This window comes from Palaemon carinicauda, chromosome 14, assembly GCF_036898095.1.
Source record: "Palaemon carinicauda isolate YSFRI2023 chromosome 14, ASM3689809v2, whole genome shotgun sequence".
Lineage (NCBI taxonomy): Eukaryota > Metazoa > Arthropoda > Malacostraca > Decapoda > Palaemonidae > Palaemon > Palaemon carinicauda.
The window spans coordinates 39,358,724-39,378,134 of record NC_090738.1 but is presented as its reverse complement, the minus strand read 5'-3'; the positions used below and the strand labels follow the sequence as shown (position 1 = coordinate 39,378,134).

The window sequence follows — 19,411 nt, the reverse complement described above, 5'->3', positions numbered from 1 at the left end:
AGCTCTCGAGAGTCTTTCGATAGACTGAAGGCAGTCAGACGAAGAGCGTGGAGGCTTTGGAGTACCTTCTTTACGTGTGGCTGACGTAGAAGGTCTACCCTTAGAGGAAGACTACTGGGAACGTCTACTAACCATCGAAGTATCTCGGTGAACCATTCTCTCGCGGGCCAGAGGGAAGCAACTAACGTCAACCTTGTCCCTTCGTGAGAGGCGAACTTCTGCAGTACCTTGTTGACAATCTTGAACGGTGGGAATGCGTAGAGATCCAGATGTGACCAATCTAGGAGGAGAGCATCTATATGTATTGCTGCTGGGTCCGGGACTGGAGAGCAATAGATTGGAAGCCTCTTGGTCAGCGAGGTTGCAAAGAGATCTATGGATGGTTTTACCCCAAGGGGCCCAAAGTCTCTTGCACACATCCTTGTGGAGGGTCCATTCGGTTTGAATTACTTGCCCTTTCCGACTGAGACAATCTGCTATGACGTTCAAGTCGCCTTGGATGAACCTCGTTACTAGGGAGATGTCTTGACCTTTTGACCAGATGAGCAGGTCCCTTGTGATCTCGTACAACGTCAGTGAGTGGGTACCTCCTTGTTTGGAGATGTACGCCAAGGCCGTGGTGATGTCCGAGTTAACTTCCACCACTTTGCCTCGAAGGAGAGACTTGAAGCTTTTCAAGGCCAGATGTACTGCCAACAGCTCCTTGCAGTTGATATGCATGCTCCTCTGACTCGAGTTCCACAGTCCTGAGCATTCCCGACCGTCTAGTGTCGCGCCCCAGCCCACGTCCGATGCGTCCGAGAAGAGAACGTGGTTGGGAGTCTGAACAGCCAGGGGAAGACCCTCTCTTAGGTTGATATTGTCCTTCCACCAAGTCAGACAAGACTTTATCTTTTCGGAAACCGGGATCGAGACCGCTTCTAGCGTCTTGTCCTTTTTCCAGTGAAAAGCTAGATGGTATTGAAGAGGACGGAGGTGTAGTCTTCCTAGTGACACAAATTGTTCCACGGATGACAGCGTCCCTACCAGACTCATCCACAGCCTGACTGAGCAGCGTTCCTTCTTCAGCATCTTCTGGATGGATAGCAGGGCTTGATCTATTCTGGGGGCTGATCGTCTTGTTGTTCAGCAACGTCCTCATCAGAGGGTTCCTCATCCGAAAACCGATGAGGAAACGGCAACGGAGTGGGCAACGTCTGGCTCGCTGAGTCCGGTCGCACTGGTGGATGCGTGACGGAGCCGGACGCAATATCATGGAACTGCTGCACAGTCTGTGAACTGTCAACAACCATGGGTGCGCGAGGAAGCACAGCGTCAACCCGAGACTGTCTAGACCGTCTGGGTTGTGCAGTCAACACCCTACCGGGTTGCTGAGGTTGACGCACTGCGTCAAAACAAGTCACCTCTGCTGGTTGTTGAACGTCCTGAACGTCAACAACCACCTCCGAGCGTCGCTTAACGTCAACGTGCGGCTGGCAACCCACACTGGGTCGCATCGGTGGAGGAACCACCTCAATTGGCAGACGCGAGTAGGTTACCTCAGCGTCAACAGGGCGCACAACCGACCGGTTGGAAGGTTGTTGGCCAGAAGGTTCGGTAGCAACCTTCTCCGCATTAAAGTCCTCTATCAAGGACGCAAGCTTGGACTGCATGTCTTGCAGCAAAGCCCATTTAGGGTCTACGGGAGCAGGTGTGGCAACAGACGGGGTTAGCGACTGAGGCGGTACCGTTTACCATCCCTGAAAGCTTAGTTATGCGTGACATAATTGTACAGCAAAACTTCAAAGGCTCGAAAACAGCTGTGAAGTTGACCTGTAAACAACTGGGAGCGTCTCCTGGCCAGGCGCCAGGGAGAGTCTACGAGAATTGAGAAGTCTATCTGGGCAGAGGCATGAACTCCCAAGCCGAGAACTTCTCTCGTGTCATATCAGACTCTCGCTCTATAAACCAGTTTAAAAGAAGGGAAAGCAAAGGCTGTATCCCCCAAACTCCTCCTGGTGAAAAACCAGTCGCCTAGCCAACGTAAAGTTCTCTAGGAGAGCGAGAGAGCACTAGCTTAAAAACAACGGCTTCGAAGTAGCTAGGCCTAGTGTAAGCTCTGACGTTTAGGCGAACGAGGAGCAGCAGTTACAGAAGATCCGGACAAAGATCCTTAAAAAAAATCATCATGATTTAATTAAAGTCCATAGGAGGCTAAGCAGCTTTAGGCTCCTCTCCATCTGACAGAGTCCTCAAGGGAATATCAGTAGGAGGGGGAACAGCAACTTCCTCATCTACAGGAACCTTGTCCGATAAAAGCTGAGTCTCAAGCAAGGGAGAGACCTACCGTGGTGGCAATGCTTTACAAGCAGAGTCCACACTCACTGGTGCATTAGTAGCGGACCAGAACACAACGTCATGTAACTGCTTGACGGTCTGTGAACTGACAACAACTGAACTGTCAACCACAACAGGTGCGTGAGGACGCACAGCGTCCACTCGAGACTGCTTTGACTGCCTAGACTGAGCAGTCAAAACAACTCTAGAATGCGGAGGTTGACGCACAGCGTCAAAACAAGTCAACTCCGATTGTTAGCGAACGTCTTGAACGTCAACAGGAGCATCAGCAAGTGGCCTAACGTCCAAATGCGGCTGAAAAACCACACGAGACCGCATCGAGTGTGGTTCTAAACAACCTGACTGACGTGACTAAGCTACGCCAACGTCAACAGTAAGCACAAAGGAACGTTAGGTTGGCTGAAAGCCAGGATATCGATGAGATAAACGGCTAGACTCAACGGACTAATCGGCAGAATAGTCTTCCATAAGGGAGGCAAGCATATACTGCATGTCTTGCCATACAACCCATTAAGGATCAACGGAAATGGTTGTGGTAAGAGACGAGGGTAACGTCTGTGACCGCAACACTTTGCCTACAAAAAAAGACTCTCGGAGTCTATGTTACGCTTTTGTTAGGCGGCGAGCAGTTATCCGATGACTGCATAGGGTCAGAGCTGTCCTAATGGTTGTAACCAGGACGCTGGACCTGTCCTGAAAGGACTGACTTTCGCTTAAGGGCTTCGAAACCTTGTGACAGGTTTCTTATGCGAAAAGCCTTCGGATGACGAGGAGAAACAACGTCTCTCTCGTCTTATGGTAGGGGAGATCTTGGTAAGATACACCCGATACCATAGAGGGAAAACGTCTGTTCGTTGGTCAAGGCCTCTCGAACCCATAAGTCATTTGACATTACTTCTCCCCTGGGCTTGGGAGCATGTAAGAGGTCCCGGACTAGGTGAACGACAGGCACGAACAGACGAACCCTCGGACGCAACACTGTAACACTTTGCGCATATCACTTTATCACTTCGATTTTCTGTTTTGCACTTATTTCACTGAAATCGAAACTTTTACTGATTTCTACCTGAAACACGCAATTCTACCCTTCATTAAAAGGTAGTAATTGCGAAATCAGTCGTATAATGCAAGCTCATTAATACCAGCAAAAAACAGAAAACATATTTTAAGATAAAAAAAAAAAATCAGTGGCTGGGAAAGAGACTAAACACTAGTTCACATAACTACGTTTTCAATCTCTCACCGCACATAGCCTGGGGACGAGAATAAAAAACTAAAACGTTTTATCCTTCCTCCCCGTACAGCGACTAGGGACGAGAGTAACTCGAGAACAACGTTACCCGCTTGAACGGAGCGTTTTCTCTCCTCTCTCTCCCTCCGTCTCTATCTCTCTCTCTCTTTCTCTCTTGATTTCGCACCTGAGAGAAGAGCCCAATTATATCTCGTCAAAAAAACATGTTATTTGACTAAAGGGAAAAAACTGAAAGGTTTTTCAAATTAAAAGTTCCTTTAAAATAGAATTTAAAACATTTAAGCTAAGAAAGAATGAACAAAACGTCAGAATCGATTTACTCTTACTGCAAAGTGAAACCGTGATACACTCTCTCTCTATCGTAACGATAGAGCGCATGTTGAACGTCCTGAACGTCAACAACTGCGTAGCATAAATAAACTAAACGTTAGTTCATCTTTGAAAACAGACTTCTCCCCTACGAAGACTATCAAAGAAAATCTTTCATAAAATATTACATTTAAAAAGTTTTAAATCCTTAGCTCATTACGATATAAAGGGCTCAACGTTGATTAACTTCGGTTTCCAAATTAGGACCGCCTACTCTCAGGAAAGGTCTATATAAACAAAACATTAAAATTATTATTATATGTTTATAATAAATGGAAAGTTAATCGAAGAGGCCTAATAAAGGCGGAGAGATAAAAATATATAGAGGAAAATCTATAACGTGATATAATTACTAAAAGCCTAAACACACTTCCGTCTAAGGGAAGGGTCGGCCATTTAAAAGTGAAAGAAAGTCCATACTCTCTTTGTCACCATAATTAAATCTATCCAAAACGAGTTCAAGATTTAAGATGAAGATAAAACACCTGCATAGCGAAAGCTCAAAACTAGAATAAAGTACTTCACCAATTAGTTGTGAAAAAACTCCAGTTTAGCAACAGCAAGTAAGTACGTCTTGTCGATAGCTCGACAGAGAGAAAATTGAGTCTTTGTTTACATTGAGTACTGGGTATCTGTACGACAGATGGCGCTGTTGGGCACACCCGCAACCTGTGTAGCGATCGCTGGCGAGTTTTTACCGTAGAGTTGTCTGTCGGGCAACAGAGTTGCAGCTATATAATCACCGGCTAAGTTAAATATTGAAAAATCTAGTTTCCTGGAAAAAGATTCAATTGCCATCAAGCAGTTCATAAGTTTTTACATATCCGAGTTTTCAAGATTGAATATCAGATGAAAAGTTATTCTCCCCCTATTATCATTACTACAAGTTCTCATAATAAAATGCCTTAAGTCTTTAAATGTAAAAACCTTAAAATTTAACAAAATTAGAGAATAACTATGAAGGCTGAAATGGTCCAACTCCAACTAACTTACTTTAGAGAGCAGTGAGAAAGTGGCTGCCTCTGTGTAGTTATTTTGAGACATCAATAACCTAATCTTATCACTTAAGTAGTTGAGCTCAAATTCTTGTCCAACTGTGTTAGTAGGTGGCATCTGCATGTCTGCAGCGAGGCGATCAAAACCATAGGCCACAGCAAAATCTTCCGCTATATCCACTTCATGTAAAACATCGTACCTGGAAGAAAATTCCCTGAACAGTTCTTGTTTCACTGATAGAAACATGGTGCTTTTCCAAATGTCATTGAACGTAACCTAAAGTAGTACTGTAAGTCCCAGGTTGAGTTGCATGACAAACAATTTGTATCAGAACCTTTATATTCATTAATATATTTCTGGTTTTGAACTATCTTCTAAGTTTCAAAAACTGGGCACTGTTATTCTTAAACTAAAACTATGCACTTATTGCAGCATGTCTAACCATTAAGTAAAATGGTACTGTATCTCAATTTTTCTCATACCATAAAGTACCCTGAATTATTTTGATGCAATATTTCTATAACAATAGACAAAATTATGAATACAAATTTACCCACTAAATAAAACTTTAATTGTAAATAAGGAAAAAAAATAACTAAAGGGTCTTGAAAAAAGATTAATAAAGCAGTTAATAAACTCTACCTTGTAGGAGGCACTCTGACTATAACTTTATCTTCTCCCTTTGGTTTTGCAGTCAAACTCATTGATGTTAACAATTTTGATATGGTCTCCGCACTCTCTGATACACCAGCAAGAATGTTGCAATAAGAAACAGAAGCTTCTTGATCTCTGTATAACAAAGTAGGGTATTGGATTACTTCTCCATTTGGGTATTCGACCTGAAACAGGAATTCATGAATTAAAAGTTAACATTCAATATGATGAAACAATATTTATCAGTATTCATCATGGTTATTTATCATAATAAAAGGGTAAGCACAATATGCCGATGGTATGTTACATTTGAAAGATTGTTGCATCTTATAAAAATGTTATTTTCATTAGTAAAATAAATTTTTGAATATACTTACCCGATAATCATGTAGCTGTCAACTCTGTTGCCCGACAGAATTCTATGGAGGGATACGCCAGCTATCACAATACTAGAAGGGGGTGTTCTTACCAGCGCCACCTGTGGCCAGGTACTCAAGTACTTCTTGTTGACACCTCCTCAATTATTCCTCGGTCCCACTGGTTCTCTATGGGGAGGAAGGGAGGGTCAATTAAATCATGATTATCGGGTAAGTATATTCAAAAATTTATTTTACTAATGAAAATAACATTTTTCAATATTAAACTTACCCGATAATCATGTAGCTGATTCACACCCAGGGGGGTGGGTGAAAACCAGTGTACAAGATTAAAGGATAGCTAAGTATCCCATATTTCATATAACAGTTATCTCAAATAACAATGAAATAATAAGTACCTGGTAAGGAAGTCGAATTGAACCGTTACTCTGTCTCTTTTTTAAGTTCGTCTTCCTTACTGAGCGCAGCGTTCCTCTTGGAGGCTGAATCAACCCAAAGGTGCTAAAGTATACAGGGCTGCAACCCATACTAAAGGACCTCATCACAACCTTTAACCTCGGCGCTTCTCAAGAAAGAATTGACCACCCGCCAAATCAAAAAGGATGTGGAAGGCTTCTTAGCCGACCGAACAACCCATAAAAAGTATTCAAGAGAAAGGTTAAAAAGTTATGGAATTATGGGAATGTAGTGGCTGAGCCCTCGCCTACTACTGCATTCGTTGCTACGAATGGACCCAGGGTGTAGCAGTACTCGTAAAGAGACTGGACATCTTTGAGATAGAATGATGCGAACACTGACTTGCTTCTCCAATAGGTTGCATCCATAACACTCTGCAGAGAACGGGACTGTTTGAAGGCCACTGAAGTAGTCACAGCTCTCACTTCATGTGTCCTTACCTTCAGCAAAGCAAGGTCTTCTTCCTTCAGATGAGAATTTGCTTCTCTAATCAGAAGCCTGATGTAGTAAGAAACTGAGTTCTTAGACATTGGTAGAGAAGGCTTCTTGATAGCACACCATAAGGCTTCTGATTGTCCTCGTAATGGTTTTGACCTTCTTAAATAGTACTTAAGAGCTCTAACAGGGCAAAGTACTCTCTCTAGTTCGTTCCCCACCATGTTGGACAGGCTTGGGATCTCGAACGACTTAGGGCAAGGACGGGAAGGAAGCTCGTTTTAGCCAAAAAAAAACCGAGCCGCAAGGAACATGTAGCCGTTTCAGATGTGAAACCTATGTTCCTGCTGAAGGCGTGGATCTCACTTACTCTTTTACCTGTTGCTAAGCACACGAGGAAAAGAGTTTTTTAATGTGAGGTCCTTAAAAGAGGCTGATTGGAGCGGTTCAAATCCTGATGACATTAGGAACCTTAGGACCACGTCTAGATTCCAGCCTGGAGTGGACAACCGACGTTCCTTTGAGGTCTCAAAAGACCTAAGAGGTCCTGTAGATCTTTGTTGGAGGAAAGATCCAAGCCTCTGTGGCGGAAAACCGCTGCCAACAAACTTCTGTAACCCTTGATCGTAGGAGCTGATAGGGAGCTTACGTTCCTTAGATGTAACAGGAAGTCAGCAATCTGGGTTACATTGGTACTGGTTGAGGAAAACTGCATTGGCCTTGCACCAGCTTCGGAAGACTTCCCATAAAGACTGATAGACTCTGAGAGTGGATGTCGTCCTTGCTCTGGCAATCGCTCTGGCTGCCTCCTTCGAAAAGCCTCTAGCTCTTGAGAGTCTTTCGATAGTCTGAAGGCAGTCAGACGAAGAGCGTGGAGGTTGGGAGTACCTTCTTTACGTGAGGTTGACGCAGAAGGTCCACTCTAGGAGGAAGAGTCCTGGGAACGTCGACCAGCCATTGCAGTACCTCAGTGAAACATTCTCTCGCGGGCCAGAGGGGAGCAACCAACGTCAGCCGTGTCCCTTTGTGAGAGGCGAACTTCTGAAGTACCCTGTTGACAATCTTGAACGGCGGGAATGCATACAGGTTGAGATGGGACCAATCCAGCAGAAAGGCATCCACGCGAACTGCTGCTGGGTCTGGAATCGGAGAACAATACAAGAGGAGCCTCTTGGTCATCGAGGTAGCGAATAGATCTATGGTTGGCTGATCCCACAGGGCCCAAAGTCTGCTGCAAACATTCTTGTGAAGGGTCCACTCTGTGGGGAAGACCTGACCCTTCCGGCTGAGGCGATCTGCCATGACATTCATATCGCCCTGAATGAGCCTCGTTACCAGCGTGAGCTTTCGATCTTTTGACCAAATGAGGAGGTCCCTTGCGATCTCGAACAACTTCCTCGAATGAGTCCCTCCCTGCTTGGAGATGTAAGCCAAGGCTGTGGTGTAGTCGGAGTTCACCTCCACCACCTTGTTAAGCTGGAGGGACTTGAAGTTTATCAAGGCCAAATGAACTGCCAACAACTCCTTGCAATAGATGTGAAGTGTCCTTTGCTCCTGATTCCATGTTCCCGAGCATTCCTGTCCGTCCAGTGTCGCACCCCAGCCCGTGTCCGATGCGTCCGAGAAGAGACGGTGGTCGGAGGACTGAACAGCCAATGGTAGACCTTCCTTGAGAAGAATGCTGTTCTTCCACCACGTTAGAGTAGACCTCATCTCTTCGGAAACAGGAACTGAGCCCGTCTCTAGCGTCATGTCCTTTATCCAGTGAGCAGCTAGATGATACTGAAGGGGGCGGAGGTGGAGTCTCCCTAACTCGATGAACAGGGCCAGCGATGAAAGTGTCCCTGTTAGACTCATCCACTGCCTGACTAAGCATCGGTTCCTTCTCAGCATGCTCTGGATGCATTCTAGGGCTTGGAAGATCCTTGGGGCCGACGGACAAGTCCGAAAAGCTCGACTCTGAAGATCCATACCCAAGGAGACAATGGTCTGGGATGGAACGAGCTGAGACTCCTCAAAATTGACCAGGAGGCCCAGTTCCTTGGTCAGATCCATAGTCCATTTGAAAATCTCCAGACAGCGACGACTTGAGGGAGCTCTTAAAAGCCAGTCGTCTGACGGAGCCGGACACAAGATCATGATACTGCTGCACAGTCTGTAAACTGTCAATCATGGGCAAGCGAGGAAGTACAGTGACAACCCGAATCTGTCTAGACTGTCTGGGTCGTACAGACAACTCCTTAACGGGTTGCTGAGGTTGCCCACTGCGTCACAACAAGTCCCTTCTGTTGGTTGTTGAACGTCTTCCCCGTGACACATTGACTCCGTAAACAAAAAATCCTCTAACAAGGACTAAGCTTGGACTGCATGTCATGCAACACAGCTCAAGGTCTATGGGAGCAGGTGTGGTAACAGACGGGATTAGCGGCTGAAGTGTAACCATTACCTTCCCTGTAAGCATGTTATGCTTAAATAAAAGTCCATAAGAGGTTATGCAGCTAAAGGCTCCCTCCAAATGACAGAGTCCTCAAGGGAATATCAGAAGGAGGGAGAAAAGAACTTTCTCATCTACAGGGACCTTATCCTAGAAAAGCTAAGTTCTCTGAGTGAGGGTTCACTGGTGCAAAGCAGCAGACTAGAAGGCAACGTTATGAAACTGCTTGACAGTCTAGTGAGTTGGCAACAACCCAAGATGTGTTGAGAAGCATGCGGTAAGGTATGCAGAGCATGATGTATGCAGAGTATGCTGTATGCAGAGCATGCTGAATGCAGAGCATGCTGTATGCAGAGCATGTTGTATGCAGAGCATGCTGAATGCAGAGCATGCTGAATGCTGAGCATGTAGGAAGTAGAGCCTGCTGTAAGCAGAGCCTGCTGAAAGGAAAGCAGAGCGTGTGCATGGCGTTTAACATTTCTCAGAAATTCCATGACCAGTGCTAGAGTGCTTAATGCATGCTTGCATGGGGTTGAACCATGGTATGCTGAACAGCAGAGTCAGAACGAGCTGGAACAACAACAGAGGTTTCCTCAACTTGAGGGAAAACCTGAGGTTCAGACTGCATAGGCTGAACAACAGACGGAGCAGAAGGCAGGTGCAAGGGTGAAGGAGGTTGACTCCTAGCAAGAGTTGCACCCAAGGATTGTACCAGCTAAGCGGAGGACGGAGGCGGAGTAGTCCGTTCCTGTTCCTGAGAGATGAGTGGAGCATGAGAAGGTTGAGGCTGCGCAGAACAAGGTAAAGTTCTAGCAAGCTGAGGCTCCTGAGGCGCAAGTGCATGGTGTAGATGAGCTTGCCTAGATGAGGGTTGAACTCGGTGCAGCGCTGGTTGAGCAGACAGACTCACGGAGGGGAGAGGTTGTTGTACCCCAACCGAGAGTTGCACCACTGGAGGAGCAGCAAGGGGAGGAGGAGGAAGAGTGTAACTCTCCTGATCCCAAAGCAAGGGTTGCCTTAAAGAAGGCTGAGGCTGAACAACACTGTGAACAGCAAACTCCGAAAGTGGTTCAACATCGTACGCCTGGCAGATGGAGCTGCGACTGGGTGCAGCGAGTGCAGGCGGGTGCAGCACAGGCTGAACGGGTGCAGGAGGTTGGTGCACCACCGGTGCAGGCGGGTGCAGCATAGGCTGAACGGGTGCAGGAGGTTGGTGCACCACCGGTGCAGGCGGGTGCAGCACAGGCTGAACGGGTGCAGGAGGTTGGTGCACCACCGGTGCAGGCGGGTGCAGCACAGGCTGAACGGGTGCAGGAGGTTGGTGCACCACAGGTGCAGGAGGTGCAACACTCTCAGCACGACACTCACGCATCAAGTCCGAAAGCTGTGCTTGCATGGACTGTAGTAGAGTCCACAACATCGTACGCCTGGCAGATGGTGTTGCGACTGGGTGCAGCGAGTGCAGGCGGGTGCAGCACAGGCTGAACGGGTGCAGCCGGGTTGTTGAACTTTACTTCGTACGTCTGGCATAGGTCTGGACTTTACGTTTAAGAGGTCTTGAGACCTGAGACCAGCGTAACTCTGCCTTTATTTTCTCCTCTAAATCTCTTCTGCAGACGAGCAAAATAAGGGCTCAATCGTCTGCGGGTGGGAGTGACGGTCTCGGTAAGACACGCCCACAACCACCGAGGATACTTCTGTGCGCCGATCAAGGCCTGCCGAACCCTTATGCCCTTCGACATTGCTTCTCCCCTGGGCTTGGGAGCTTGCAAGAGGTCCCGGACTGGGAGGACGACTGGCGCGCACAAAAGTACCCTCACGCATAACACTGACATACTTTGCGCTAATCACTTATCACTTTGATTTCTGTTTGCACTTATTTCACTGAACTCGAAACTTTAAGTGGTTTGTACCTGAAACACGCAATTCTATCCTTCTCAAAAGTTAGTAATTGCGAAAACAGAATTACAATGTAACAGAAAAATCTAATGAAAGAAAATTCAGTGGCTGGAAAGAGACTAAACCCTAGATCACTCTAGAAACGTTTAGTTTCTTCCCCTAAAGAGACTAGGGATAAGAGCAAAACGATAACGACGTTACTCGTACGCCTGGCAGGCTTGAGGGAAACGTTTATCCTCTTTCTCCCTCCGTCTCTATCTCTCTCTCTCTCTCTCTCTCTCTTGACTTAGAACCTGAGAGAAGAGCCCAATCATATATATCGTTAAAACATATTATTGTTAAAGGAAAAAACTGAAATATTTCCCAAAAAGAAAAGTTCCTTATTAGGATCAAAACCATTAAGTTAAGAAAGAATGAACAAAACGCTAGACACGGTTACTCTTACTGCAATGTGAAACCGTGAACATTCTTTCTCTATCGTAACGATAGAGTGCAAGTTGAAACGTTCTGAACGTCAACAACTGCCGAGACAAACAAAACGTTAGTTCAACTTTGAAAAAGTACGAGACTATCAAAGAAATTCTTTCAAAGACCTTAAAATAGCATAATATGTTAACAGGTAAAACCGAAATGACGGGCTCACGATAATTAACTTCGGTACCAAGAAAAGACCGCCTACTATTAGGAAGGTCGAATATAAACAAATATAAAAATTAATTTTAATAAGTTTATAATAAAAGGAAGTTAATCGAAGAGGCCTATAAGAGGCGGAGAGATATAAAAAAAATCTATAACTTTAGTTAAGCAAAATTAAGAAAGAGAGTCTATACTCTCTTAGACACCAACACTTCCGTCTAAGGGAAGGGTCGGCCATTGAAAGGTGAACGAGAGTTCATACTCTCTTCGTCACCAAAAATAATCAAATTAATTCCAAAAGCTAACTAAGCTAAAATAGAAGTTTCCAGTAAAGCGACAGCAGAAATCAAAGAGAAATACTTCACCAAAGTCGTGAAAATACTCCAAGAACATAAGCGTATCCCAGAACGTCTTGTCAGAAGCACGACAGAGGAATAATTGAGGAGGTGTCAACAAGAAGTACTTGAGTACCTGGCCACAGGTGGCGCTGGTAAGAACACCCCCTTCTAGTATTGTGATAGCTGGCGTATCCCTCCATAGAATTCTGTCGGGCAACAGAGTTGACAGCTACATGATTATCGGGTAAGTTTAATATTGAAAAATATACATTCATTGTCTAAATACAATTTTGTATATGTTTTGATTTTATGAGGCAGTTCAGTAGGTTGTCTGGTAAAAAAAAAAAAAATAACACATGAATGTTTAGAAATTAATTAAGATTAAGCAAGTTTATCTGATGATACATAGGAAATTGTGTTGTAATTCACTCCTCACTTTATGTAGTTAATAAATTAAGAGTTTCACAACACATCACACTACATACATACATGTATTGTGATGAAGCCTTAGATTTTTTCCATGGACAATCAAAATAGTGTGATGCTAAATTTGTTCTTTATGTTACCTTGGCTTTCTAATAAACTATTTTAATTTAAAGTAATGTGTTATGAAACTCTAATTTAACAACTACATAAAGTGAGGAGTGAATTCCAAAACAATTTCCTATGTACCATCAGATAAACTTTCTTAAATCTTAATACCGACATAAAATATCAATTTCAAAACTACAAAGTAAAGACTTTTTAAAGGATAAATTCAAGGTGGTATAAAAATATCTCATTATCATAATGAAGTGGACTAGTGTATTCCAGTTTGGATAAAACCTTACATAATCTATAATATTGAGAAAATATTTAGAACCCTATTGTTTCTTTAGTATAAACTCCTTCGATTCAAGTCTAGGCTCACCTATCATAGCTATTTTGAATCTTTATGAATGTTTTACTATACATAAAAGGAATTCTTATTTTACATCAGTATACGGATTCCATTCTTGCATTTGCAGGGCAGATACTGTTAACAATATTTGTATTCACATACCTATCTTGACCTATCCACATGCAACCAGCAGTTAAAAGAATGCACATACTAATAAACAAACACATGCTTATAGAAAAAAAGGAACCATACATATATATTTGACAAAAAATTTGATGTAAGTTTTTCTTATAATTTCTGAGCAAAACTATGTCTTCCCCTATCTTTCTGCTAAACAATTTGATTTTATCATTTTCAGCCAGTAAAGTTTTTTCAAGTACATAATAAGGAGAGAAGAAGTCGTAATGTTAAGTTTAGAGACATTATGGAAAGAACTTATTAATGTTACAATTTTAATTTAAAGTTGAAGGCTTATTCAGCCTTTTTTTTTTTTTGTGATTTAGTGAATTCCATTTTCTCCTGCATAGTTCACAAATTTGAAATTATATTTTCATGTAAAGTCCTTATTCTTTAACCTTTCAATTTCAAGAGTACAATTATGCCTGCATTTTAAATAATGTCAAAAGGCCAAACAATAACTGACCTGTACAGGTTCCACTGTGTAAGGTTGCTTACAATACTGTGAAAACATGGTTACAATTGTATCCAAAACTATTTGTGCCTTGAACTTGTCGACTGCCGTACACTCTATAAAAACATTTTTCGTTTGAAGGGTTATCTTTGAGTGGTCACCATTGATGATAGGAGGCAGGGAAAGCACAACACCATTCTGGTCACTTATAACAGGATATACTGGTTTGTCCTGAAAGAAAATTCCCTTTTAGCTAGAACTCATTATTTACTAAAAAAATCAATGTGAAATTAGAATTTCAATCAGAAATTTGATTATTTTTATACTTACCCATGGTTCATCTAGATTTCCCTTTGCAGCTTGCCTGCATCAGCATCTATCATATGATTTAATAAAAATAATGTGAAACTGGAATTTCAATACTGAATTTTATTATTTCTATACCCGTGGTTCATCTAGCTTTTTCTTTGCAGTTTGCCTGTATAAGCATCTATCATCAAAAATTAAATTTCCTATTTCCATAACCCCTCTCTTTTGTATACTTTATTGACGAATGAATGGCAAGAAGCAAGGTTCAGCATTCAATATGCTACGTAGAATAGAATTCAACAGCCTCTTAACCTTACGAATCAGTGAGGAGGTGGGGGAATTACACGAACCTCAGGTGAGTATAGAAATAATAAATGTTTTTTTTATTAGTTTCCAATGTTTCTATGAAACTCACCTGAGGTTCATTTGGCTAAATCTCACACTCCAAATGATGAGGATAAGTGACGGAAAGAGATCAACTCCAAAAAATTGAGGTAAAAAAAAAAAACTCCAAATGATGAGGATAAGTGACGGAAAGAGATCAACTCCAAAAAATTGAGGTAAAAAAAAAAAAATAAACTTAAAAAACAATGTTTTTCAGCCGATCCAAAAAGCCTTATCTTGAATTGTCTGTAGCTTAAGGAATGTCAATGAATGTTAGAAAATTTCTCTCCTCCTTTTGCAAAACAACATGATTCCAGATTGAGAAACCCTAAAATTACCAATTGCAATGTAGGCAAATCACCCAGTACAAACTTTACTTTAAGTTACCCTAACCGATATGAATTATCCAAAATACTAAGTTGAAATAGTGCATCACCTACAACTACCATACGACCACATTGTCAGAGAAGATTAGTCCTGCCATGTAACATTCTTGGGCAATCTGACAACAGAGATTAAACATCAGAAAACCAATCTCACCCGAGTCCAATATGGAGCCACCTGTGCTATCCTGCCTGAACTATTTCATTATCACCCGAATCATAGAGAACAAGGGAAAAACAAAAGGTTCCAGGTTCGATCAGTTCCGTAGCATGGCATTTACCTTTCATGTCATGGGATCCAGGAAGAGTCAAGCAAAATATCTCCATTTTCCTGTTAAGTAATGTCAGAAACTCTTCCCCACCAGACTACTTATTTAGAAGCACTTGACTCTTCCTACTCAATTGATTGATAAGGAGATATTTACCTGGAAAAAATTGCATGAAAAGGTAATCCTCACAGTTCCACCCAGGACAACAGCCCTTCCGCTATGCGGAACAATAATTCCAACCTTATATCCCCTGCTTCTGAATGTAGAGCAGAAAAGGCATGTGTGTAAAAGCTGCAATACGCTTCTCAATGATCTGTGACTCCTAAGCTCTAAGTGTCTGGAATACTGCTAAAAACTCCTGGTAGTTTATGTGAAGGCAAGATTCCCCTTCTGACCACATCCCTGATAGGTGAAGATACTGTAATCCATGGAAGGTCCCCACCCTTCCTGGGATGCATTGGTGAAAAGGTTAATGTCCAGAACCCTTATCTCTACCTTTAGGTAAACAAAGAAAATTTTATCACCATTCGACCAGTTACAGCTGTCTCTGAAATTGGCGGAATGCAAGTCCTACTTGTATCAACATACTAGGGGTGGGAGAAGCAACTGGGAGTCAGGGAAGATGGGAAATTTTATTTTTTGATAGACGAGTACCAAATCAGATGAACCTTAAGAGTCATTCATAGAAATAATATTTGACAAATAAGAATATTGAATTATATTCCAAAATTAAAAAAACCAACATTAATGAAAAATTATACAGTGTATTAATATAATTTACAGTACTATATACATCTAAATTAACTTCCATTAAATCACATGAGTACTTTAAATTGCTAATAAAATTAAAAATATCAATCAAAGGCTCATATTTTAGTTAAGTAATAATAATAATAATAATCATAATAAGCGCATGCTACTGGACTCACCTTAATGATAGGAACAAACTCTTTGAGATGTGGATCGTGAGAATAGTGATCCAATAGTTTGTCACCACGGAACACTTGTGTTTGGTTCAAAGGTATGAAACTGATATCCTGTGGTGGCTTGGCATCATATATGAAAGGACCAGTAATTGTGTCTAAGTCATGCGTACCTGTGAAAAAAATTGAGATAGAAATATCAATTGGAAAAGCTGACAAGGACTTTATTTTGATATACTGAACTGTACTGTACTGTAATACAAAACAATTTATAAACTTGTAATTAATTACACAATATTTCATGTAATTTACTAAAGAGTATGAACTGTCTTCACAAAATTAGTTCAGTAAATCATGGTCTTAAAGTCTTCAAGACAATTAATTAAGTCCGATTAACGAGAACAAGAATTAAATGTAATTTTGTAAATGGTAGTATTCTGCATTGACTAGTTCACTACTGAACCATTTTCTGTTGAATAAAAACACTAACGGTAAAATTCTAATGCCTCGAAATGAGAGAACTCATTTCTCATCTAACACCTATGAAAATATTCTTGATAACGATAAAACAAAATCTTACCGATAGCAACTAACGTCCGTTTCCGTGCAAGATTCTGATGTAACTTGTCTTGTAGGTCTATAAAGGAATCATAAACTGATTTGGTGAAAGTCAAGTCACGGAGAACTGCACCCACAACAAAGGGACGAACCTAAAATAGCAATTAATTTCGGTAAAAATATTCACAAAATTCCAAGAAGAAAAAATTATAATACTGGACACTTAACAGTTTATGCATTACGTATTTGAACCTCAACTTTAAATAATCTTACCTTGCTTGTATCGGGCTTAACAATGAGTTTGTACTTCTCAGGTTCTTTTGCAGGTACAAGACGGTAGTTGGGTTGTGCCTGTGTACCAAGGTACACGCAGAGTGAACGTGCAATTCCCTCAATGCACAGTAGGTCGTATCTATTTGCGCCAACCTCTATTTTATATGTAATACCCTTTTCGGGATCATCGACAATATCGTCAACTTCTAAGCCATATTGAAAACACAACTCGTCAAATTCTTCATCAGCTGAAAATGTTAAAATAAGTACATGATTATAGCACCAAAAAAACCCATGCAGAATATAAGTTTCTTTTTTGTTGCTACAAAAACATATCAACAAACTCCAACTCTATGAACTTCCCATTTCCAGCGTATTTTTTCATCTTCCTGAAGTACTGGTAATACTGTAATTATAGACACTTTCAAATGCAAACTTGCCTCTAACTACTTTACTATTATATACTGTATTATTATTCAATTTGTTTATCAATTCATAAAAGAAAATAAATTACTGAAAAAACAGAAACAAAGTCACTATGCCACATTAACAACAAAACGATAAATGACACAGTACAGCTGTACTTGCATGGGCAAGAACATATTAAATAAAATTTATTTTCAAGTAATGTGTATTTTTCCTAGATATACAAACCTGACTTATTCAAAATATGAAAATATCTTCAGCATAGCTGGATTGGCCACTGAAATCATTAAAGAGGTAGTTAACGACAGGTGGTGAGGGCAGGTGAGCAGTCCTGCGCACTCTCCTGTTAAAGACACTTTACTTTTGGCCTATGGTTCAGGACTGAGAAGGGTAGTTGAAGTAGGAAGTTTAACTTTAAAGAACTCAGCATTATAAAAAGGGTAGTTGAAGTAGGAAGTTTAACTTTAAAGAACTCAGCATTGTACTACTAGAAAAAATACAAATTACTTTTATAAAGTGTCAATGGTTAGACAAACAGGACACTTGCTGTATGGCTGTATGACGTTACAGGTAAGAGATTATGAGCATAACTGATGCACACCAGCATTATGAACATCGAGTCAAAACTTGACATGAAAATATAAAATAATGAGAAGAAAAATTACAAAAGTATACACGTTACTCTAAATGTAGCCATGAGCATGTTGGTTATCGAACTAACACTAATTATTCACTAACAGGTCTTTGCTCAGCTATGGCTGGCATCCCTCACAATTAAATATTATATCATTGCGACTCTGTTCTGGCAAGTGATATATGTTGCGCTATACGCGTTAGCCGAGTATTTTGCCAGACAAAAACTCGGTGACCCAACCGCCTTTGATAACTGGTTATTTGGGTACGAGATGACTATGGTACGAAGTGACTAGGGTACAAGTAACCTGATCCCTTAGTCACTATAGAAAACAGGATTGTAAGGCGTGGCATTATTGTATATATTTACCATAAAATGTATTTATAAAATATCTAGTTCTGTATTATATCATATGTGAAACAGGATATCACAAATAGAGAATTACAAACAAATAGGACTGAACAGGCTATCATCATCATGGTCGTAAGTGTAATGTGTTTCACCTCTAACCGGGACCTACAATCTATAGCCCTTGCAATTCGATACGAAATTTGGACTAAGTAGTCCTGAAGGAGTCTTTGTATATCAGCGGCCAGTTTCCGTATGGATTAAAAATGGACATCAACTAACCTAAACTTTCTTCCTAACCAAACCTACAAGCTGTGTCCTTACCTAATAACCTAACGGGGGCCGGCGAACCCTTACACTGCCGTATTCTAAATTAGCCGTAATCATACATACAGGTGGCCGCTATCATCCATACAACCGTCCAGAAAGTTCAGAAACCCTACCAACTGATTAAGTTTTACAGTACGCTTAACTTGGCAAGCTTAATTCAACACAAATTTTCGATAGGGTGCTAATACGATTAATAGGGGGCCTGTCCTGAAATGTATCTACTACATCAATATTATAGATATTTATGGGAAAAAATATATAATGAAATTACTGCAAGAATTAATTTGGGTCTCGTCAACCTAGAGCCCATAGCACACCAGAAAACAGCTGCAGCCACCCATTATGAATTCGACATCCTTAATTGCGTGAAATTATATAACAAACACTACTTGCAACTGAAACGAACATCAATACTTACTGTAATTACGTCCAATTGCTTTGAAAAGCAAATCCCGATTTACTGACACAGTCGGCATGTTGTTGACGTTTCAGCAGCTGACGATCTACAACACATTTATTTCATCATCACCGATGCAGACCTTACTTGAGGTTACCTAACTCACGTTTATATTTATCGTAATGCTTGTTTTAATTATTTCGTATAATTTTCAATTAATCAAATATAGAAAGCTAATTGATAAAATTATTTTGTTCACAAAACATCTTGTGTATCCATCTTTATTTGCGAAACTATGAAATTACAATTGCCAACAGCTGGTTTGTCAATGTATTCCTAGGTAATGTTTCTATTGATGTTGAAAGTAAACTTCTTCTTTCAATAATAGCGCATGAATGTTCCCGGCACCGGGAAGATAAGGAACTCTGTAGAAAGTTCAATTCCTTATTAAATCTATTTCAGTTTTACATTTACTGTAATTTA

At 41.3% G+C, this 19,411-nt stretch overlaps 1 protein-coding gene across 1 annotated transcript in view; it reads right to left on the bottom strand.

The window, feature by feature from the left end:
- beta-PheRS (phenylalanine--tRNA ligase beta subunit) overlaps positions 1-19,136 on the bottom strand; it is a 33,522-nt gene extending 14,386 nt beyond the window's left edge. The window contains exons 1-7 of the mRNA XM_068387006.1: positions 18,950-19,136; positions 16,794-17,041; positions 16,543-16,672; positions 15,969-16,135; positions 13,707-13,925; positions 5,597-5,793; positions 4,952-5,153 (exon numbers count right to left, since the gene is read on the bottom strand). Coding sequence (XP_068243107.1) covers positions 4,952-5,153; positions 5,597-5,793; positions 13,707-13,925; positions 15,969-16,135; positions 16,543-16,672; positions 16,794-17,041; positions 18,950-19,007 — 1,221 coding nt within the window. The 5' untranslated portion in view covers positions 19,008-19,136. The remainder of the gene's footprint in view (positions 1-4,951; positions 5,154-5,596; positions 5,794-13,706; positions 13,926-15,968; positions 16,136-16,542; positions 16,673-16,793; positions 17,042-18,949) is intronic.
- Between the last annotated feature and the right edge of the window lie 275 nt (positions 19,137-19,411).